General features: G+C 33.4%; 1 protein-coding gene across 7 annotated transcripts; it reads right to left on the bottom strand.

Moving 5' to 3' along the window:
- Positions 1 to 625: 625 nt before the first annotated feature.
- Positions 626 to 23,122, bottom strand: LOC107623461 (putative disease resistance protein RGA3). 7 transcript variants are annotated; one of them, XM_088504705.1, is made up of 5 exons: positions 22,968 to 23,121; positions 22,804 to 22,869; positions 20,924 to 21,120; positions 14,853 to 17,285; positions 13,233 to 13,714 (listed from the first exon to the last, which is right to left on the bottom strand). In XM_088504705.1, exons 4-5 carry the CDS (start codon positions 17,262 to 17,264, stop codon positions 13,667 to 13,669), a joined length of 2,460 nt encoding a protein of 819 aa, XP_088360831.1. In that variant the 5' UTR covers positions 17,265 to 17,285; positions 20,924 to 21,120; positions 22,804 to 22,869; positions 22,968 to 23,121; the 3' UTR covers positions 13,233 to 13,666. The 7 variants fall into 7 exon arrangements, 6 of the variants coding, with proteins under 6 accessions (XP_088360827.1, XP_088360831.1, XP_088360830.1 ...); XM_088504701.1 differs by lacking the exons at positions 13,233 to 13,714; positions 20,924 to 21,120 and adding an exon at positions 626 to 754 and having other exon boundaries at positions 14,777 to 17,285; positions 22,968 to 23,122; XR_015905113.1 differs by lacking the exon at positions 20,924 to 21,120 and having other exon boundaries at positions 13,233 to 13,325; positions 14,661 to 17,285; positions 22,968 to 23,122.
- Positions 23,123 to 25,133: the final 2,011 nt, after the last annotated feature.

Genomic DNA, 25,133 nt, shown 5'->3' with positions numbered 1-25,133 from the left:
TTTTATAGTTATAATGAATTTGTCATTTTGGTATTATGTATTTAATTTTTTTAAATATTTTAAAAATATTGATATTTCAGTCATTTTAATTATTGATCTCAGTTATATCTATATATTTTATAATCAGTGGATAAAATTACTGAAACATCAGTATTTTTGTTAAAACGCTTCTTAACTTATATTCGACAAAATCCCAAATACTAAGGCCAAGGCTAATATTTGAATTTGTTATGCCAGTATTTAATATGATACATCATTATTTTATCAAAAACGGATGAGAACAATGACCAAAATAAATCTTCTAGTTTTAGTTAAAAATTACAGGAACCAAATAAGACTATTTTTTAATTCTTAAAGGATGAACGAAATAAGGTACTTGAGTAGTATTAAATTCTCTATGCAATCAAAACCTGGGAAATTTTTAAACTATAATATCCAATTAAAAATCGAATTAACCTATAGTAACATTCCGAACAATTCAAACTTAACATATTCGTAGTTTCAAACTCAAGTCTGAGGTGGTCAAATACATAGCTTTACTTCAATCTTAAAGAATAATGCAACATTATATAAAGGATAAAGTTTTGTAGCTAAAACTATGAATTGTACTCAAAACAAAGCAATTAAAACAGAATCATTAGACAAAGACATTACACACATAAAGATAATGCTTTTATTTCCCTTTCTTCTCTTCATATTTGATCTTTATTGCATGCATCTCCTCCATCTTAATCTTCATCTTCATCATTTTGGTCTTGCCCATCAATCTGCAAAAATTCAAGGGTACACTACTAACTACTAGAGATGATATATGAAATAATAAATATAGCTACAAACAAGTAAGTGCATGTAGGTAAGGATTTTCAAAGAGTAAATACTAATAGGAGTCTGAAAAATCATTCGTTCTCTAAATAGGTTTTTGAAATATTTTTTAAATTAAATTTGTTCTTCAAAAATTTTAAATTACGTACATTAATCTTTTCGTCGTTTTCATTTCTGATGGCGTCAAAATTTGCTAATTAATGTGACACATTAAATATGAATAAAGCTTTCGAAATTTAAAATTTGTGAAGGATAAATTTAATTAAAAAAAATTTTAGAGACTAATTTAAAAAATAAATAATTTTTTTAAAGATAAATTTAACTATTTACTTAATTTTTATTAAAAATTTTCATGCAAATATGAATAAAGCATTAGAAATTGAATAAACTAACATTGCAATGTGGGATATGAGCAATTTTTTTCAAATCTAGACCTGTCTTCTTGTTATACCTTGCACTTAGTATAGGACAATCATCTATCTCTAAAAGTTGAAGATTATGGAATTGATCCATGTACTACAAGAAATAATACGAAGCTCTTCAAGAGAATCACTTGGAAAGCATGTGGGAAATGATTCCATTCTTCCTCTCCATATTCTCAAATAGTACAATTTAGTAGTTTTGTAAAGCGAATCTGTAAGAACTGCGAATAATTAACCATTTAATTAATTAATTTAATTGTCTAAAATAAGATTAAAAAATTTAAAATATTAATTAGAAAATATAAATATGATATTTGGACTTAGTAGATTTTTTTTGAGTTGAAAAATGTAATTTTTTATGAAAAATTACGTAAAAATACGTACCGGTAAATTGGCCGGTAGTACTGGCTTAAGTCTGTCCAGTACTGCGGTGAGAATAATAAAAACTGTGGAAAAACTTAGAAAAATAATTAAAGTTGAAAATTGGGTACTAATTTTAAAGGTTTGGTCCGAAATTGAGCCAAAACAGGCCAAAAATACTAACAGATTGGACCCAAGCCCAACTTATATATATACTTAAGTGAAGGCCATTCAGCCTCATTCATCATCAAACACAACCCACACCAGCTGCAAGTGAGAAGAGAGAAAAGGGAGAGTGTCACTATTCATCCTCTATTTTCGGTGGCCATAACTCGAGTTACGGTGCTCCGATTCGGGTGCCGTTAGTGGCTACGCGAAACTCTCGCCGAGCCCGTTAGTTATATCTAACTTGTGTAGGTAAGATTTCGAAATTTTCTCTCCTTCCTGCAGCCCTAAAAAATTCGTAGATTTTGATTTTGGGTGAATTTTTGTGTTTTGATTGATTAGGTGGTCTCTAAACTTGGGCTATTGGTAATTTGTGAATTTGTATATTTGAAAACTCTAGATATTGATTTATGGTAATTTATATGGTTTTAGTTAAGTTCTTGCACTTGTTGGAGTTGATTTGGAGCTTGGAATGTAAGTTGGTGATTTGTTGGTGATTGGAAGCTTGTTTGGACTCAAATTTGGTGTTGGGTGCATATTGGGAATCGGTCAAGGTATGATTTTAGTTTTCTCTATGTAATATATAATATTTCTGGACACTTAGACTAGTGGACTTTAGGATAGGATAGGATTGAATTGATTGTTGGAAATTGTTGAATTTGATAATGTATGATGGTGTTGTTGATTTTGATGAATTATGATGTTGAACTTTGAAGTTATTATTGATTGTTGAAATAGAGGTTGAAATTGATAATTTTGAGTGTTGATAATGGTTGTGAAGTTTATTGATATTAATAAATGTTGATATAATGCCTTGTGTGGATTAATTGAGAATTTGAGGAAGGTAAGTGAGAATTTTTTGGAAAAAATTGGTAGAATTGTATGTCAATAGGTTGTAGAATAAATTAGAAGGTATATAGACATCATTTAGACTCATTGAAACTTTTTTAGGTGTAGGATATTTGGTTTTAGTTGTGAATTTTGGAAGTTGAGAACCTTGTTAACTTTTTGGTAAAAATCAGTTTTTGGTGAATTTTGAGAGATCATAACTTGAGCTTCTATTTTTTAAATTTGTTGAAATTTGTCTTAAATAAAAGTTCATTTAAAGATCTTTAAATTGATATAAAGTTTGATGAAAATAGATTTTTGTAGAGAAAGTTATGACTGTTTAAAGTTTGGTGCAAAAAACTGAATTCTGCAACTTTAAAATTTTTCTGAATCTGGCGAGGGTTGTGTACATGACATGGTGCACGCAACGCGACCAACCTATTCGGGATGGGCATTTCGAGTACGCGAGGCACTTCATGCTTATGCGACACAGTGCACGTAACGCGACCAAACCATTCGGCTTAGGCATCTTGCGTACGTGGACACTGCATGCGTATGCGAGCTATTCAAAAACGAACTCTTGCGTACGCGAACTTTAATATGCGACGCGAGCAACCCATTTGGGTTGGGCATCTCACGTACGCGAGCAGAAGGTTGCGTACGCGACCACCCCTTTTTCAACAGCATGCGTACGCGAGACCCCTATTTTGCTGAAAAATAATTTCTCTTTGTTTTCAAAGATTTTCCTACTTTCAAACTTCCTTCAAATGCTGATTTAGAGTATTATCTAATAATTAGGTTCTAATATCGTTAAAGATAAGTTAGCGAATTATTTTAGTGAATTTCTATATGAATTTAGCAAACGAAATTTTAGGTTTTTGGAGTACTGAGAACGGAATTGTTGAGTGAGATAGCGAAGTGCTGTATGGATGATTAATGAGATGAGTTGTGGAAATTTGTGGATTACTAAGGACTAAAAAACGATTTCTGAAACCACTGATGTATTAATTTTTAATGAGATTGTTGAGACGCTATGCGCCTGGCAAGGATGGTGGTTAATCCCGTTTGTCGAGATCGCGGCAACGGCGTAAAGACGGTGGTTAATCCCGCTTACATTGAGATGTGAGGTCCGTGGAAAGAGTATCCCGCTCGCATCCCTTTGGAATCCTTTCGGAATCACTAGAGTGTGCAGGCACTATATCCTGGACCGTGTTTTGGGTACGATATCTCGGGGGTTCCCATTTTGAGATCGAAGGGTGACATCTCCATGGAGATGTGTCGGGTTGGTAGTTAAACCAACAATGTGATATCACAGCCAAATAGGACAGGTTTTCATCATGTGCATTTTCTATCTGTTTGCTTGTTTTGTATAACATCTCGGTTTTTTTTGAAAATTAAATAATTAGTTATTTATAAGTTATCATATTATATTGAGATTTTGTTTTTAAGAAATCTATTTTTTTTAACAAAGATAATTAAATAAAATTTTATGATTATCGAAATTTAATTTAAATATAACTTATTCTATTAGTTTGAACTATTTATTAAAAACTATTTTGATAGGCAAAAATTAAGTTAATCTTTTATAGTTATTATTAGGGATAAGTACGATTTTGGTCCCTCACGTTGAGGGTCAGAATCGAACCCGTCCCCGATGTATATTTTGATTTAAAATCGTCCTTAACGTGTTTTTTTCGTATTAAAATCGTTCTTTTTATTTTTTTGGACAAAAATACCCTTCCCCCACCCGGTCTCCCCTTCCCGCCTCCCTCTCCCCTCCCCCACCCCCAACCCCACCCCCGGTCTCCCCTTGCCCTCCTCCTCCCCTTCCCCTCTCCCCCACCCCCATCCCCACTCCACCCCCGGTCTCCCCTTCCCCCCTCCACCTCCCCGTCTCCCCTTCCTGCCACCCCCACCCCCATCCCACCCTCGGTCTCCCCTTCCCCCCTCCCCCACCCCCCGGTCTCCCCCTCCCACCACCATCCACCCCCACCCTCACAACCACAACCACAACCACCACCAACCACCAACCACCACCACCACCACCACCACCAAGAAACAGGAAACAACACCACAACCACAACCACAACCACCACCAACCACCACCACCACCAAACAGAAACAGAAACAAACAAAAACAGAAAACAAGAAAGCAGAAACAAGGCGTGAGGCGGAGGCGGCAGAAGCGAGGCGGAGGCGGCGACATGAGGCGGCGAGGCGAGGCGGCAGGCGGACTCCAATGTTCTTCCCCTTCGCCGCCGCCGTCCTCCCCCTCTCCCCTTCCCCCCACCCCATTCCCCACCCCGCGTTCTTCCCCCTTCCCCCTTCGCCACCGCCGTCCTCCTCCCCCTCTCCCCTTTCCTCTCCCCTTCCTCCCACCCTGAACCCGCTTCTTCTCCGGCTTCTTCCACTTCCCCTCCTCCCTCTCTTTGCCGCCGGCGCCATCCCCCCCGCCGTCCCCCCTCCCCCTTCCCCTTTTCCCCCTTCCCCCTTTCCCCCTCTCCCTTCGTAAACCCTTCCCCCCCTCCCGTACGCGTTTTATTTTTTTTTATAATTTTATAATTTTTTTATTTTAGGGGTAGTTTAGGAATAAATTAAAAAAATTTATTAGAAAGCACGATTTTAAATTTAAATGCGACTTTAAGGACGATTTTAAATCAAAATATACATCGGGGACGGGTTCGATTCTGACCCTCAACGTGAGGGACCAAAATCGTACTTATCCCTTATTATTATTATTATTAGTTACTTCTTTCTTTTGGCCGAAGCCATTAAGAAAATATGTATAAAGAAAAGCCAAATGTGGCTCATTTACAAGTATGTGTATATATATATAACTAATGTCATTAAGGGACTAAGAAAGAAAAGAACGTGGCTTGCATGCTATTATACTTATATATGCTCATGACACCTAATAATACTTTTACACTACAAACTATTATTCATTAGCATCATTTTCTTTTATTACTTTTATTCATTATAGCCGAACCCTTTAGAAAGAAAAAGAGAAATAAAGGTCGTGGCTTATGTGTATACATATATCTATGCAACCATGACACCTGTTACATTCATTTAATAACCAATGACACCTAATAAACCTTATTACCACAAATCCTGTTTAATCACCCTCATCACTAATCATACTTCCTTTTCCTTCATGCATCACCGAACCAACTTTGAAAGAAAAAGAGAGAGTAAGCCGTGAGTGAGAGGAATCAGAAACCATGGAACCTTACCTCTTCTGAGTTCGATTTCTTACGATTTGTAACTCCAATAAAAAATCTAATCCGGTAAAAGTGTTTGTATCTTCCTCCTCTACGTGTTGGTGTTACTTTTGTCCGGTGGAAATCGACGGTGACGTAGCTCCCCTACCCCTTGAGCTTGGCCACCTGGAGTTCTAGGAGGCACGGAGGATTCCGGACGTTTTTCCCTTCAGCAGCATGGTCAGAAAGTTTCTCTAAAGTTTCGAGTATTTCGATTACGTACGAAGGTAGGGTTTTGATAAATTTTCACCGACTAAATGATATTTGAAAGTAAATTGATGTTTGGATTGAGTGTTATTGAAATTTGATTGCATTTCCTGTTGAATTTTGTTGGTATATTGATATTTTGATGAGGTTGTGTTTAGTCAGCTTGGGAATGGATCAATTTTTAAGCTAATATTTTGATAAAAATAAAACAGGTTTTCAGTCTCGTTGAAGGACAAGATATCCGTTTGGAAATTTTATTTTAAGGGAAGTCATTATATTTTTATAAAAGACTGAGGTTATGCTTACTATTATAAACTAAGTTTTGAAAGGAAAATGATACTTTGAGCTTTTATTCAAAATTACTGCCACAGGAGAGCAGATGTGACATTGTTTGGGCCTTAGTGCCAAATGTAAAGTGGGGACGCCCACACACTGAGAACTGTTTTCCAGATGTACGCTTATTGATTTAGAAAGTCACACTGATGCGGCCTAGCCGTACGACTTAAAGTCACACTGATGCGGCCTGGCCGTACGACTTATAAGCACACTGATGCATCTGGAAAACCATATCTGGGACTTGTACCCGGGTAATGTCGGGAGCGGGTAGGCAACCGACACATGAGCTCATGGCCTGCGTTAGGAATAGACATACATCATTCTTGTTGCGCATTTGCATTTTACTTGACATTGTGAAATTGTTTGTGATTGTCTTCTTGTGTTTATACATTCCTTAATGTTATTCTGAATTGTGGTGACTAGATATTTCGTTGTGAATTACTTGAACTGTGGTAATCCTGACTAAACTAACCACCCTCGACCCTACTAAGAACCCCCCAGTTCATACCCCTTCTCTTCCTCCCCTTCAGATGGAGACCGGAGTTATATTCTACGAGATGGACCCTCCCTATATATACGAGGATCCTGAGGAGTGTTCTGATGTGGTTGTGATCTCTTCTGACGATGACAGCTGAGTCCTGGGAGCTGCGGTTGGGCCTTTTGATAGTTTTTTTTTTTTTTTTGTGTTAGTCTAGCCTTTGTGTTAATCTCTCACTTTTGGTCAGACTCACTGAGAGAGTAGGGTGTATATAGTGGACTAGGCTAGTTCGGGTGCCAGTTTAGGGGTTTTCTATATGGACCAGAGCCCGGAGTGTTGGGTTGTACATAGTAGTATTTTCTGAAGGGTTGTATGCTAACTCAGGATATATATATATATACACTTATATGTACGACAGTACCTGTATGCTTATGCTTGTGTATGTTTAATTAGTTGTTCTTGCAAGTTTTCTTATAAAAGTTTATCCAAAACTCGATAGTACGCTAACCCGATTACAGGCTTAATAATACATAGTAAAGGTTTCATGTGAACAAGTTGGTGACACTTGATTTCTAGTATGATCATGACTTACTAGGGATTGGGTCGTTACAACTTGGTATCAGAGCAGTTCGTTCCTATTAAAGCCTGGGGATATGGACTGAATCATGCTTCATTGCATTCTCTGAGTTGTGTCTCATGCACATAGGATATCGTTGTGATATGAATTGCATGATTGTCACTGTGTTTCCATTTTAGAGACTATTCACACTTTGCCTGAAATGTTAAGACTGATCACCTTAATATTACATGTTGGGTGTGCACAGAATCTTGATGGCTGCACGGGGACGAGGACGTGGTAGGCGTGGTGCGAACCATGCAGAGGAACCGACGAGGGGTGCAGATGCTTTTATAGCTGCAATGAACACCATGGCTGAGGCTGTGCGTGAAACGACAACTGCTACTACGCGAGCAATTGACCGTTTAGGGGAGAGGAACGGAGATCGTAACGGAGGACGCAATGGTGAGCGTGGTGGAGACGGTAATGATAATGAAGGTGTCGGAAACCACGATAACCCTATGACACTAGCAACCTTTCTGAAGGTAAATCCGCCCAAGTTTAAGGGGACACTTGTTGCAACTGAAGCTGACAATTGGTTCCGTGGTATTGAGAGGTCATTGCGAGCGCAACATGTACCAGAAAGACAGTACGTGGAATTTGCGACCTATATGCTGGAGGGAGAAGCTGAACACTGGTGGCATGGAGTGCAACGCTTGTTAAGGCAGGTGGTGGAAGAGATTGACTGGGATACTTTTAAGGAGGAATTTTACAAAAAGTACTTCCCTAGAACTGTTCGTGATGCCAAAGAAATGGAACTAATGCAGTTGACGCAGGAGAATATGTCAGTAGCAGAGTATACTCAGAAATTTGAGGATTTGTGCCGATTCTCTAAGATCTGTCAGGGAAACCCAGATGATTTTGAGGAATGGAAGTGTTTGAAGTACGAAGGAGGACTCTGCGAAGAACTAATGCACTCCTTGGTACCACTGCAAATACGAAACTTTGCAGAGCTTGTCAATAGGAGTCAGTTGGTGGAAGACTGCACCAAGAAGGTGGCGGCAGTAAAGATGAGTCGTCAAGAATTACCTCCGAAAAATTTTAATCGGTATATAGCCCCTCAGGGAAGGAACTTTAAGATGAATAGGACACTTCCTTATGGGAATCAACAAGTTAGTAATCTTCCTGCTCGTGACAATATTGATAGGCAAGGACGAGATACTGGAAAGCGACCACAGCCAGCATTAACAAACCTTGTTTGTAATCAGTGTGGGAAGAACCATGGTGGGAATCCATGTCGATTGGGTTCGAGCGTTTGTTATTTTTGTGGTATGCCTGGACACATAGCGAGGAATTGTGAGAAGAAGATTGCTCAAGATTCAGCTAAATCTCAGCAGCCGGAAAGAGTATTTATAATGATGACTGAAGATGCTCGTACTCGGACTCCCTGACCCAAGGTCAGTATTGTGCTAAGACTCGCTCCTTAACTGCACTTTATGTTTTTGGTGCGTCACATTCTTGTATTTCTTTAACTGCTATACGTAAGTTGAGACGAGATGAGGACACACGACATACCTGAGGATTAGAAAATAAGATAAGAACTGTTTACTCGCACCTGCTTACAGGTAAAGGAAGTTGAGGGCAAAATTTCCTTTTAGGACGAAAATTTTCGTTTATAGCAATTTTCGAGGACGAAAATTTTTGTAAGGTGGGTAGGATATAACATCTCGGTTTTTTTTGAAAATTAAATAATTAGTTATTTATAAGTTATCATATTATATTGAGATTTTGTTTTTAAGAAATCTATTTTTTTTAACAAAGATAATTAAATAAAATTTTATGATTATCGAAATTTAATTTAAATATAAATTATTCTATTAGTTTGAACTATTTATTAAAAACTATTTTGATAGGCAAAAATTAAGTTAATCTTTTATAGTTATTATTATTATTATTAGTTACTTCTTTCTTTTGGCCGAAGCCATTAAGAAAATATGTATAAAGAAAAGCCAAATGTGGCTCATTTACAAGTATGTGTATATATATATAACTAATGTCATTAAGGGACTAAGAAAGAAAAGAACGTGGCTTGCATGCTATTATACTTATATATGCTCATGACACCTAATAATACTTTTACACTACAAACTATTATTCATTAGCATCATTTTCTTTTATTACTTTTATTCATTATAGCCGAACCCTTTAGAAAGAAAAAGAGAAATAAAGGTCGTGGCTTATGTGTATACATATATCTATGCAACCATGACACCTGTTACATTCATTTAATAACCAATGACACCTAATAAACCTTATTACCACAAATCATTTTTAATCACCCTCATCACTAATCATACTTCCTTTTCCTTCATGCATCACCGAACCAACTTTGAAAGAAAAAGAGAGAGTAAGCCGTGAGTGAGAGGAATCAGAAACCATGGAACCTTACCTCTTCTGAGTTCGATTTCTTACGATTTGTAACTCCAATAAAAAATCTAATCCGGTAAAAGTGTTCGTATCTTCCTCCTCTACGTGTTGGTGTTACTTTTGTCCGGTGGAAATCGACGGTGACGTAGCTCCCCTACCCCTTGAGCTTGGCCACCTGGAGTTCTAGGAGGCACGGAGGATTCCGGACGTTTTTCCCTTCAGCAGCACGGTCAGAAAGTTTCTCTAAAGTTTCGAGTATTTCGATTACGTACGAAGGTAGGGTTTTGATAAATTTTCACCGACTAAATGATATTTGAAAGTAAATTGATGTTTGGATTGAGTGTTATTGAAATTTGATTGCATTTCCTGTTGAATTTTGTTGGTATATTGATATTTTGATGAGGTTGTGTTTAGTCAGCTTGGGAATGGATCAATTTTTAAGATAATATTTTGATAAAAATAAAACAGGTTTTCAGTCTCGTTGAAGGACAAGATATCCGTTTGGAAATTTTATTTTAAGGGATGTCATTATATTTTTATAAAATACTGAGGTTATGCTTACCGTTATAAACTAAGTTTTGAAAGGAAAATGCTACTTTGAGCTTTTATTCAAAATTACTGCCACAGGAGAGCAGATGTGACATTGTTTGGGCCTTAGTGCCAAATGTAAAGTGGGGACGCCCACACACTGAGAACTGTTTTCCAGATGTACGCTTATTGATTTGGAAAGTCACACTGATGCGGCCTAGCCGTACGACTTAAAGTCACACTGATGCGGCCTGGCCGTACGACTTATAAGCACACTGATGCATCTGGAAAACCATATCTGGGACTTGTGCCCGGGTAATGTCGGGAGCGGGTAGGCAACCGACACATGAGCTCATGGCCTGCGTTAGGAATAGACATACATCATTCTTGTTGCGCATTTGTATTTTACTTGACATTGTGAAATTGTTTGTGATTGTCTTCTTGTGTTTATACATTCCTTAATGTTATTCTGAATTGTGGTGACTAGATATTTCGTTGTGAATTACTTGAACTGTGGTAATCCTGACTAAACTAACCACCCTCGACCCTACTAAGAACCCCCCAGTTCTTACCCCTTCTCTTCCTCCCCTTCAGATGGAGACCGGAGTTATATTCTACGAGATGGACCCTCCCTATATATACGGCGAGGATCCTGAGGAGTGTTCTGATGTGGTTGTGATCTCTTCTGACGATGACAGCTGAGTCCTGGGAGCTGCGGTTGGGCCTTTTGATAGTTTTTTTTTTTTGTGTTAGTCTAGCCTTTGTGTTAATCTCTCACTTTTGGTCAGACTCACTGAGAGAGTAGGGTGTATATAGTGGACTAGGCTAGTTCGGGTGCCAGTTTAGGGGTTTTCTATATGGACCAGGGCCCAGAGTGTTGGGTTGTACATAGTAGTATTTTCTGAAGGGTTGTATGCTAACTCAGGATATATATATATATATATATACTTATATGTACGACAGTACCTGTATGCTTATGCTTGTGTATGTTTAATTAGTTGTTCTTGCAAGTTTTCTTATAAAAGTTTATCCAAAATTCGATAGTACGCTAACCCGATTACAGGCTTAATAATACATAGTAAAGGTTTCATGTGAACAAGTTGTTGACACTTGATTTCTAGTATGATCATGACTTACTAGGGATTGGGTCGTTACATTTTGCCGACTTGAATTGCTTGCCTAATTGTATAACATGATTATTTGCTTCTTGAATTTCTTGATATACATGCTATACTTGTGTTTTACTTGTATTGTTATTACTTATGTTTTCTGTTGGGATTGAGGAGGTTCGGAAGGCGGTGGTGATGGGATCGCATGGCGGTTAGGCTGGCGAAAGCTGTGGGACAGTGAAAAACTGCTAGATTAAAAATTCACTAAGTTAAACTCCCTTATTTCATTATGGTTTTTAAAAGAAATGGTTTTAATTTTAGTATGCTTTAAGTTGAATCTCATGATTGATATGAAACTCTAGAATTGCCTATGGCATCCCGGGGTCTTATATCTTACATCATTGGGCACTGTTATAATACTGAGAACCTTCGGTTCTCATTTCATACTTTGTTGTTATTTTTCAGATGCAGGTCGCAACCCACCTCGGTGAGTTGCGTGATGGTGACAGAACGGAGGATCTTTATCTCATTTTTGAGTCTTTTGGTTTTTTTGATTAGTTCTCTCACTTTTGTATTTATATTTTGTCTTAGAGGCATACTTTGAAAGAGATATTTTGTATATGCTGTTTTATCTTTCAATATTCTGTATGTCTGTATATACTAGTCGGCTTAAACTTTGCGGGCTGCGACTTGTCCCTTATGAATATAGTATTCTTTTATATACTTATATTTTTGTTATCTTGTACCTTTATCTTGTGCCTTAAGTTTGTAGTTTTGTGTAAACGTTTTGCGTTTTTGTAACTCTGTTTTTAAGTTTATTTCTTCATCGGACTTCTAGAATTATCATTCCTTTATATATATATATAAGCTTTAGGATTATCTTAACCTTTTATTAACCTATACTTTATGGCATGAGATAAGATTTAGGATAATTAGGGTGTTATACAGTTAGTTAAAGCTTTCAACTTGAATGATTCATTAATATCAAGTACTTGAAAACTTTTAGATAGTTGAATTTGTCAGAGGCCAATTACTCCTTCATTGTTAATTTTGCAAGTTCATGTACAACATCATGCATTTTGAGTCTTTTAAATATTGAATTTTTCAAATTCAAGGAGTAAGAAGAACCGAAGAAGCATCAATTTAAAGCAAAGAAGCGAAACCAGCTTATTAACATACAACTCTCCAATGTCTTCTAGTTAACAACAAAATTATTATTTAATTTGTATACTAAAATCAGTCATTATATATTTTTGTATAGGTATATATATAGTTTAATTTATTTTTAATGTGTATTCTCATTATTGTGTATTTTAATATATATTTTATATTAGAGACTAATTTTTAGTAGTTAATTTTTATATACATCTAATATATATAATTGAATTAACAAATATACTAATATTAATTAACAGGATTTCAATAATCCTTTGTTATTTTAATTATTCTTTGCCATATTTTTTAAGTCTCTAATTTCCAAGCTACTAAAAGGTTAATAGATTTTATTAAGCCTAGATCAGATGTTATTGTGGTCATATATATATTTTGTGGTTTTGTTGTTTGTCGTTCATTGAAAAAATCCAAAAACTCCTATTAAGTTTTAGTGAATCAAAAGAAAAGTAATTACAAGAACTAAAGCAAAATATCATGTATTTTATAGAAGTCATTTATTTAACCATTTTATAATTGTAATAAGGATGAATGAAATAAAATGCATGCTTGAATGTAAAATTTGTTTGCATAATCAAATGTGATTAGAAATTTTAGCTGTAACACCGAATTAAAAATTGAATAAAATAGATAGAAATGTAGAACAATTAAAACCTTGACATATTCAAACTACTTTAAACTCAACACCCAAAAGTTTGAGGTGACCAGCTACATAGCTTTCTTTCAGTTTTAAAAGAAAATGGGACATACAAAAGCAATCGAACCACACAAATTAAAGCATTTATAAAGTAGTTGTAGCTAAAGACAGTTAGTGTTGCAAGTGTGAGAAGTGCATGAAGTTAGTCTCACATTAAAGAAAATAAGGAAGAGTGAAGAGTTTATAAAATGAGAGACTCATTAACTTAACACCTTAAGATTTTGAGTTAGATGTGGTGTCTACTCATCTTATGTTCTCTTGAACGTCGAGGCGGCCCAAGATGGTCAAAAGCTCCTCCTCATGATCTCCCAAGATAGTCAAAAGGTAAGATCAGAGGTGCCAAGATCTGAGTTGCCAAACAAAACAATTATGAGAACACAACCATTAGGCCCATCAACTTTACGTGTCACTTGATAGTTAAAAATCATTAAATTATGAAATTAAAATAACTTTAGCTTTAATTCAACCATTTTCTGTCAATTGACAATAAAAAAGTATTTCACTATCCAAAAATAAAGATTCATGCATCAACTCCTATAATCACAATAATAATAAAATTTTGTGCTCATTTTAAATAATGTATACTCAATATTCAAATGATTAAGAGTTATTCATTCTTTGTATTTCATATAATAATTAGCTTATTGCGGTTTTCAATACAATAATTCATAATACGTAGTAATTAAAAGAGTTACCATTATTAGTAGATTCATAACTAAAATTCAAGACATGTGCTGCAGGCATAATAATGTTAATCGATTTCATGTATTTATTTAGAAAGATTATTAAAAAGAAATTCAAACAATTGACAAGAACTGCTTTCTTCTTCTTCACTATTTCTAACTTGAACAAAAAAAAAAAACTCTGCTTATTAGACATTTAAAATGAATTGACGACTAATAATTGTGTCGCTAAGCCGTGAAAATTTAAAGACAAACATAGTTAATTGGTGGAGCTCATTTTTATCGGCGAATATTGCACGGGCTTTAAATAATTAAAGGTAATGTACATTTGGATAATTAATAACTAAAAGCAATGATTAACTAACTTTGGAAAATTTTTACAACAGAGTAACAGAAGGAATTTTATTTCATTTAATAAAAATTTTGATTTTAATATCTTAATATCATTATTTTCTTAAAATTAAAATGAAACATGGCTAGGATATGACTCAAGTTGAAAGTATAAATTTATAACCTATATTATATTGCATTTTCAAAATTTGGAAGTATTCCATATTATAAGGACTAATTAGTTCACTCTACCATACCTTTTATATATAAATTATACACAATTATTTAGAAAGAAAATTAGATTGTCAATTTAAAAAGTTCTAGAATTAATTATAGGGAGAGTAAGATATAACTCTAACTGGTTAATTAAAATTCGAACAATTAATTATTCATGCAAAAATTGAAATAATAATAATAATAAACCAGTATGGTTAGATTTGTAATATTATGAGATAGATTATTTGAACTAACCTTGCAATATGGAATATGAGCAATTTTGGGCCAATCTGAACCTGTCTCCTTATTGTACCTTACATATAATTTGGGACAATAAGATATCTGTAAATATTGAAGATTATGAGTTTGATCCATGTTGGGAAGAGATGACAATTCTTTACACCAATAGATATCAAGTTCTTCAAGGGAGGTCATCGGCAACCTTGTGGGCAATGATTTTATCCCTGACATGCTTATACTCAAATATTGCAATTTAGTAGCTCTTTCAAGCCATTTTGGTAAAGCATCCAGGTTATTTGATCCAGTGATTGAGAATAATTGAAGGTTTAAATTATTTACCAACACATGTTGCTTTCCTTCTTCCTCTTCATCCTCAAAATACACCAGCTTATTACAAAAAAGAAAGACCAGCTTCTTTAAAGTAGTCAAGCGACCAACAGCACTTGGTACGTACACTAACCTTGAACATTTGAAAAGATACAAGAATTTGAGTTGTTGGAAGCGCCCTATATTCATTGAAGACAAACTTGTAATTTTGATATCCGCCAAAAGCAAATATTGTAGATAGATGAGTTTGTTCATGTTTTTGGGAAGTTCTTCAAGGCTGTCACAATAAAGGCGCAAACTCTGCAAACTTTGCAGCTTACAAATGGAATCAGTTAGCTTTTTCAAACTAGCACAATTTCCAAGATAGAGATATCTCAAGTGCTTCTTCATTCTGGCAAAGCAATCATCAGGAAACGAGCTCAATTCCGTATCTTTTGTTAGGTGCAACACTCTCAGATAGTTGAACTTGTCGGAGGTCCATTCTATCGATGCTTCTTGTTGCCCCTCTTGCACAACGGTTCTTGTTCTGCTTGACTCTTTCATTGTTAATTTTGCAAGATCATGTACAAGATCATGCATTTTGAGATTTTTAAATGCCATCGAATTTCGAATCTTGGGAAAGTAGAAAGAATCTTCTTCATCAATTTGAAGTAAAGATGTTGAAACAAGCTTTTTAATATATAACTCTCCAATATCTTCTGCATCTTCCTCTTCGCGTGTAGGTTGGAGGAGTCCATGAGCCATCCACAACATAATCAACTCAATAGCCACATATTCATAATCTTTTGGAAAACAAGAGCAGTATGAAAAACATTGCTTTAGTTGTGGTGGCAAGTGATTGTAACTCAATTTGAGTGATGGCAAAATGTCAGTTTCTTCTTGATCGAGATTCCACACCTCACTATCCCTTATTTTTCTCCACTCATTTTCATCATGGCATTTTGATCTAAGCAAGCAACCCAAAGTTGTTATAGCCAAGGGTACTCCTTTGCATCTTTTAACAATTTGCTCCCCAATTTGCTTTAGCCTTGGGTACTTCTCTTCGTCCTTCTCTTCTTGGAATGCACATTTTGCAAAGAGCCGCCAACATTCATTCTCAGGAAGTCCTTCTAATTTCATTACAAGATTACTCCCCACAATGTCAGCAACTTTTCTACTACGAGTGGTCACTAGAATTTTGCTGCCTTTGTCACCACCTACTTCTAACAAGTGATTTCTCAATTCATCCCATTTGTTGTGGTTTTCATTCCAAACATCGTCTAACACGAGTAAGAATTTCTTACCATGTAACGTTTGATTGAGAAGAGATATCATATATTCCAAACTAGAATTTGCATCCACCACATTCTCTCTCTTTGAGGCCGCATGAATGATTCTTTGTATTAGCTTCTTCACATCAAAATCATCAGAAACACAAACCCACATTAATGTATCGAAATGCTCATTCACTTGGGTATCATTGTAAACCATCTGTGCAAGTGTAGTCTTTCCCAAACCTCCAATCCCAACAACTGAGATCACATCAATACCATTAGCTTGTGATTTTTGTGTCATCAATGAATTTATAATCTTTTCTTTTTCTTCACGTCTACCACACACACGGAAAGACAATGAAGAAGCAGTTTCTCGCCATGGTAAATTGTGCTCCATAGCTGGAGTGTTGACATGTTCAACTATACCCAACTTTCTCCCTTCTCTTATTTTTTCATCCATTTTCTGTTTCATATCTTTGATTTTGTGGGCCATCCTGATGCGAAATGCAAGTGGATTACTTGTGTATGAGAAGAATCGGCGAACCTCCGTGCTAGTGCTTCCATACATTTTGACCACTTCATTAAGTTTTGCTTCATACTCTATTTCATCTAATATGTCACCAGCATCATCAAATGCCTCTCTGAGTTGCTTCAACCACTCATCTATACTGCGGTTTATTGCTTGCTTGTTCTCAGCATCTATGAGATATGCATTGATGGTTCTCAAAGAACTTTCAAACTTTTTTACATCATCTTTAAGACCACATGCCAGAGTAATCTCTTGGAATGATTTTGTTGCTAAATTGGCCAAGAGTGTTGATGCCACACCAGAAACAACTTCAGACATTGAAGAATCAATGAGTGGAACCTTATGGTGATAAAAAGTAATGTTAGAGGCCAAGAAAATATATATATACATATATGTGTGGTGGGTTTTCTGATAGCATTGTTTTGGATGGCTAAGAATGACCATGTATTGACTGACAATCTTTAAATGCTGGTTGATTGAAAAATATGTTAAAAGGGGAATGTGGTAAATGACAATCTTTAAATTTAAAATTTGCTTTAAAAAAAAAAGTATTTTAACGTGTGCCGTTGAAATAAATTGGAGAAAACAGGCCTCGAATAAAATTACTATTTACCATACTGTCTTTTAATACACTTTTCAATCAACCAGCATTAACAGTATATTGATTACCATACATATCATTTGTTGTAAGATTATTTGTCAATTAACATATGGTCATTTTTAGCCATCTAAATTAATACCACCAGAGAATTTTATATATATGTATATAAAACAAACTATCAAGTTTTCAAATTATCAAAGCCTGAAGTTTGCTTAGACATTTTGGTTGAATAGCAGTGTATAAGTAACGAATTCATCCAAAAAAGATATCATCCCAAAAGCATAGTTCAAACCTTTTTGTTTTAAATTTTTTCGAATCTAAAACAAAATAATAGATATTTTAATAAATACTTAAAATGGTCCTTGAAATTAGTATCATACATTAAAATCATCTTTAAAATTTTAATTACACCAATTAGGTCTCTAAAATTGATAAGAGTGCATTATATTAATTCTTGATCCGTTTTTTATTAACATCGCATTCACATAGAATATTAATGACACATATCATATCATAATATATATGGTCACGTGTAATAATATAATAACAGGTTGGTTAATGACACGTGGTATCTTAATGTGGACGGTTATACTACGTGTTACAATATTATTTGTTCATGTGTTAGCTTATGTCACGTGTAACAATACTATTCGTTCATGTATCATTCGCTATGTCATCATCATTGCGGATGCACAAATTAAATTGATCCTTGACTTTATGCTAAGTGAATTATTTTAGTCTCTAAAATTAAATATTCTGTACCATCTCTTCATGAGTTTTTTTTATAAATTTAAAATTCTCAATATCTTTGAATGGATTAATTTTAATAATATTTTTCATATATTTTTTAAATACAAAAACTTTTATAAAATATTTTTAAGATTTTAGTTTTAGTTATCTAAATTTTTTTATAATAATTTAATACACATAAATTTTGTAATATATAAAGATATTATTTAAATAAATGAATGATATGATTGATTAACACACATTTTTTATTTTCGTCTAAATATATGTGTGTTTTTCATAAGAAATTAAGAATTAAAATAAATATTTTTTATTTTTTCAATTCTTATAAAATACACATTTTTAGACTAAAATAAAAAATATATTTTATACTCAATCAATCAATATAGCTCTTTTATTAATAACATAATTTTATATTACATAATTTTATATTACAAAATTTATTGATATTAAATTATTATGAATAAAATGTGTATGGTTAAAAGTAAATTTTGAAATTTATAAAGAAGAATGATAGAGGATCATTAGAATTTATTATCTTGGTCAATAATTAGCTATTAATGTTTAAAAGTACAGTGTGGAATAAAGGAGGTTGATAACTAAAAGTAATAACCAAAACAATAAATTCTAATGATTCTCTAACATTTATCTTCTATAAAAATACTTGTATTTAAATAACTTATGAAAAATTAAAGAATTAAAATTAGTGCATTTAAATATATTAAGAATTTTAAATTTATAAAAAAATAAAAAAATTATGAAAAGACTAATTTGATGTACGACATTTAATTTTATGGACTAAAATAAGTCTTTTTTTTTTTTACCAAAGATAGAAGACTCGAACCCGCAACCTCTTAATTGAGTATAGGGAGACTATGCCATTTGAGCTATAACTCATTGGCGGCTAAAATAAGTCATTTAGTACAAATTCAGAGATCAATTTAATGTATCTGCAATTAGGGGTGGCAAACGGGCTTAAACCCGCTGGGCCGGCCCGCGTAACCTGCCAAAAAAGGCGGGGCGGGTTGAAAAATTGGAACCACCAAATAGCAAAAATCCGCCTAACCCGCACCGCTTAAACCGCGGGCTTTGGCGGGGCGGGGCGGGCTTAGTTTTTTTTAGTGAGGGGGTATTTTTGCAATTTTTTTGCCAAAACCTAACTTCCCTTAACCTAACTTACAAGAGTATGAAGATAAAAATTGAGTGTTTTGGATTATGTTTATGTTACTTTGAAGACAATATTTATAATTATGTTTTGGATTATGTTTATTTTGCTTTGGAGAGAATATTTATACTTACGTTTTGGATAAAAACTTGGTTTATAATTATGTTTATTAGATATTTTATAATTACAAAGACTTTAATGTTTGTGAATATAAAAATATAAATTTTATGCCTTTAGAAATTATAAATTTATTAATATGGTTGTGCAATTATATATATTATTTAGTAGTTAATAGTAAAAAAAAAAAAAGAGGAGCTTTGGCGGGCTTAACCCGCCAGCCCGCAGTTAGGCGGGGTGGGGTGGGATTCTAGGACCGCCTCACTAGGTGGGGCGGGACGGAGCGGACTTCTGGCGGGACGGGACGGACTTCTCCGCTTGCCACCCCTTTCTACAATGATGATATAATAAATGTCAGTAGATGAATAATATTGTTATAGATGGCATAACCATCTACGCCATCATATCATATGTCATTAACTGACCCGTCATTATGCCACGTGTTATTAACCAATCTGTCATCATACAGTTATATATAATCAAACCATAAGGTAACATATATCACAAGATTTATATATATTATCAATTAATGTCAATACATTGTTAACAAAAAAGATAAACTAATGTATGTGGTGCTGTTTTATCAATCTCAAATATATAATTGATGTAACTAAAATTTCAAAGATAATTTAAATACACAATATCATTTTCAAGTGTACGGAAAAAAATCCCTTTTCAAAAGCAGTCTCAAAATTCATAGCATAACTGAACTTATTATCTGATTGCTCGCAATAATTTAACCTTCGACCAAAGGGCAAAGATATTAAAACAAATCCCTGTCCAAATTTCATCAACAAATTCAAATGTTAATATAAAACTGGAAGCAATTAATAATGATAATAATTTATCTCTCAAATTTTAGTTTATGTGTAATTTATCCTATTTAAAATGTGCTATCCAGTATTTTACCTCCGGAGGAAGAGACTATTTATAATTATAAGTAATTTTTACGGTGTTTTGAAATGATGTCTGGTTTGAGTATTAACTTTGATAAATCTAATTTGATTCCGGTTAATTGCGAGCGAGAGTGGTCACAAAGGATGTGTAGTTTGTTGGGGTGTAAGAAAACAATGTTGCCAATCAAATATCTTGGTATTTCTTTGAGAGCAAATCCGAAATTGGTCAAGACATGAAAATCTATTATAGACAAAGTAGAAGAGAAATTCAATCTGTGAAAAGCCAAAACGATTAATAAAGCTGGTAAGCTGATACTCATTAAATCTGTACTTAATAGTCTGCCGGTTTATTACCTTAGCTTATATAAGATACCCAAAACAGTAGCAGATAAGTTGATATTTTTACAGAGGAGGTTCTTGTGGAGTAATGAAGACAGAAGGAATGGGGTACCTTCGATGAGGTGGGATATTGTGCAAGCTCCAAAACGTTTTGGGGGTTTGAGCGTGGGCGATGCAATGCTCCGGAATACAGCGTTATTGTTCAAGTGGTGGTGGCGATTTTCAAATGAGGATTGCCCATTATGGAAGAAAATTGTGGCTCCTACAATGACTTGAATCCAAGTGTCCTTCTTTCTTGTCAGCCGGTTCCTAAAACAAAGGGTCCGTGGAAGGACATTTGTCAGTTGCAGATAAGAGAACAACAAGCGAGAGATAAGATGGTCGGAAGGTTATCATTAGAGCTAGGAGATGGTAGAAGAATTCGTTTCTGAGAAGATAATTGGCTACCATGTGGTGTGTTGCAGGATGTATTTCCAAGGCTTTTCTCGGTTTCAAACCAAGTCGGATCTGTAATAGGGGATTGTGGGTTATGGGATGGGTTGGAGTGGATATGGAACTTTTATTGGAGAAGAGTAATATTCCAATGGGAGTTAGAATTAGTTAATCATCTTCATGAAGTTTTACAATCTGTCAGGTTAACAAGTGAGAGGGAGGACAGAATTATAGAACTTTGATAGATTAGGAGTTTATTCTACTAACTCATTTGTGCAGGTCTGCAGGCTGAGACTCTCTCGGAGGACATTACGAGTTATAGTTTCACTAGATCTATATGGAGAGAACTAGTACCACCAAGAGTTGAGCTATTCACCTGGTTTGTGTTAGTTGGTAGGATCAATACTAAGAAAAGATTGATTAGATTGAGCATTATTAATCACAGGGATATAATTTGTGTTTTATGTAAAAAAGAAACTGAGAATGATTTTCAGTTATTCATTGGCTGTGAATTCACATGGCAGGTGTGGTGTGCTAGTTAGATGCCTATAATAAACTTGGTCTATTCCAAGAACCATTAAGCAACACTTTGAGAGTTGGACAGGAGCTCCTGTAAGAAAATATGAGCGTAACAGCTAGCTGATTGACTTTTTTGCTATCATTTAGAATACGTGGTTGGAAAGGAATGCCAGGATTTTCAGGAATCAAGAAACAGGTGTTGCGGAAGTTATTACCAAGTCGATTAGGAGCTACAAAGAGTGGGTTGACTTTGTTCCGTCTAATTGTTGATGGCAATGTCGAAAATAACTACGATTTTTTTTTAGTATTTGTATTATAATTCTAACTTTCTAAATGCTTCACTTTACTGTGTTGAGTTTTTATTTTAAAAAAATAATGTACATCTAATATAGTTGATGAAACATATATGTAAAGGGACAGTTTGAAACAAAAGTTTTGAAAGCCAAACCAATAATCGAATAAGTTAGAGATTTAAAAATTCAATTGAATTTAAATTATGTGGAATCGAATTTAATAAAATAATTTTTTATGTTTTATTATTTTTAAACCGTTAATCGCTAAAAACCAAATTGATTTGACAGATTAATCGATTGTTTGACCCTTTTTTTTTGTTCTTTATCAGTTCATTGCCGATCAATTTTTATCTTGGCTGAATTGATTCGAGGATCGGTCTTGATTAATCAGACTGATTTCAATTATCAGAACAATAGTTTAGAAAACACAGACTAATTTTTTTTGAACATCTTAACAACTCCAGGAGATTAAATTGCACATTTAGAAAATTTACGATATTATGTTTTTTTTCCTTCATGATTTAGTATAAGTCTACCATTATTGATATTATTAATTTATTTTTTAGTACTTAATTTTCATTACTTTTAAAACAATTAAATAAATGGTGGAAATTGAAATATAACAAAAGAAGCCGCACGAGAAGGTCAGATCTAAATCCTTACATATGAAGTAAGACTGAAAATTAGAAACTAGAATAAAAAATTCAGATCTAAATTCTTGTTTTGAAGACTAATCAATATATCATACCTCCTGACGTTGCTGAAGTGTGATTAAAGCCAAAGAACATCAAACAACAGCTTATATATTTTGCAGCTAAAAAAGAAAAAAATTTATTATTAGAAACTTGTTGCATTTGAGAACTACACATTGAGCTGAGTAAACTCAAAAAAAATAAGAAATAAGAAAAAAACCTTCAAGTAGTGAAAATTTTGGTTATTGCTTGCTTGGACTCTCTTGTATTAGTGGATGAGCAACGAATTTATTGAAGAAGTGAGCAATAATGGACAGAGAGATGAGAAGTGAGTTATACGGATAGATTTTTTTTTAGATTTTTTATGTATGGTCATTATTACAACTAGTATAAAACCTGCGCGGACCAAATATTCCTCCATTAACATATATGATATTTATGTTAATCTTTTAAATAATATAGTTGATAAATAATGCTAAAACTATATTTAGACATAGGAATCCGATTGTATGTTTATAAGCACAAATTTGCTGTTATATAACAAACATATATAAAAAAAAAAATCTAATTTTTCATTAATCAAAAATTAATAACCCTTCACAATAACAATTTGGTCATGCCCATCTGACATATGTACTGTATTAAAAATTAGAGTAGAAATTAGCGAAATTTATCACGTGTAGAACCATTTAATTATGGCTCACGCGCTAATTAATCTATTTTGTTATATTTATGTATGGTTTACTTGTAAAAAATTTATATTTTTTATTGAAAGAATTAATTTACTTAAGATACACAAATTTAGTGGTTAATCTTTGTTATATTATTGGTGTTTAATTTGGTTAAAAAGTTAATATTAATATTTAGAGTGGTTAATTTTTTTAATATTTTAATTAATATTTTTTTATCATTTCTATAATTTTTTTTTTCAATTTATAATTTTAATAACACATTTTAACTAAAAGTCAATAAGAGCAGCGTCGATAAGTCAAGCACGAAGGAAAGCAAAGGCTTCAAAGCAACTATAAAAGTCAATTTTCTTATCATTTAAGCAACTATACAAGTATGAGGCTGATTTATTCAAAAATTCATAATCTAAGACGTGTTTGAGAGTTTTGACTTTGAATTCAAAAAGTCATATTACGAATGTATGATTTTAAATGAGTCAGTCGATTTTATAAAATTTATATTAGATCTGACGATTTTATAATTTAAATCTTATTACGATTTTACATTTTATGTATTAAATTTACTTTTTTTTACTTAAAATCTCGATTTTCTTTAACTTTTTGTGAATATATCATATGAAAATCTTATATTGGTTAATTTTTTATTTTTTTTATTATTTTAATTATCTTAAGTTTGTATAACTATTTGAGATTTTTTTGTTTTTATAATATATTAGTTCATTAATAAGCACTAACTTATTTATTGATTTAATTTTTTATAAATTAAATATATGTAATAATATTCACGTTGATAAATATATATCATATTTTAATTTAAAAATCTTGGATTTAAGTTTTGTATATAGTGCTTTTTAATTTATTATATATAGTGAAAAATATTTTAAAAGAGAAAGTTATATAAAAAATCTCTCTTATATTCCTATTTTAGTAGAGATATATGTCCGGCCCTAAGGCATTTGCTTAATTTGTGTTTTTACTTTTATTTTTTTTAATTTATAAAAGAAACAAAAGTATAAACGATAAAATTGTTTTATTTTCACATATTCTTTTACAAAACTTTAAAATAAATAACACTAAAAACTTAAAATACAAACCAAACAAAATATTTTCTATGATTTTTTTCTTTAGACATTGCTAAGGAATTTATGTTGTTGATCTAAAATCCTAGTTGGTTTAAAAATAATATTTATTAAAAAAAAACTGATTTTTCTTTTGTTGTCTTTTTTTTTTTTTGGGTCAAGTTTTTCTTTTCCTGCCTGAAGAGAGGAACTTATTAGTCCAACTTATATATGCTGTTGGGCTTTCTGAAATATCTTGTTCCTAATATGTTCTTTATATTCTTTTCAGTTATGGTCAATTCTTTATTGGACAATCTTTTCGATATTGGTCCTAAGGGTTTTTTTGAACTTGTATTGGTCCTAAATTTCGATATTGGATCAATATATTAAATCTTCAACAAAAGCCCATATTAAGGCCGAGGTTTTGTATTATTTTTTTAAATATGGTAGTCGTTGGGCTTTCTGACATATATTTGTCCTAGATTTGATATTTATTGTTTTTATAGTTATGATACACATCTGCTGGTATAGCCACACCAACACAGTTGAGCCCCATGATAATGCCCTACACCGATCAAGGTCAGTTAATAGAGGCGACAACCTAATGTGCACCCGAGAGTAAGAGGTATCCAGAAATAG

Source organism: Arachis ipaensis, chromosome B2 (assembly GCF_059453495.1).
Source record: "Arachis ipaensis isolate K30076 ecotype BB chromosome B2, ASM5945349v1, whole genome shotgun sequence".
Classification (NCBI taxonomy): domain Eukaryota; kingdom Viridiplantae; phylum Streptophyta; class Magnoliopsida; order Fabales; family Fabaceae; genus Arachis; species Arachis ipaensis.
Note: the sequence above shows the minus strand (reverse complement) of the source record. Positions and strands in the feature narration are given on the sequence as shown.

Bases quoted from the DNA above. Each gene is read 5' to 3' on its own strand.
- LOC107623461 (XM_088504700.1), bottom strand. From the start codon at position 17,390: ATGGTCATTCTTAGCCATCCAAAACAATGCTATCAGAAAACCCACCAC. The intron at 13,715-14,852 runs GTTAGTTCAAAT...TTGGCAACTCAG, and splicing joins CTCATATTCCATATTGCAAG to ATCTTGGCACCTCTGATCTT.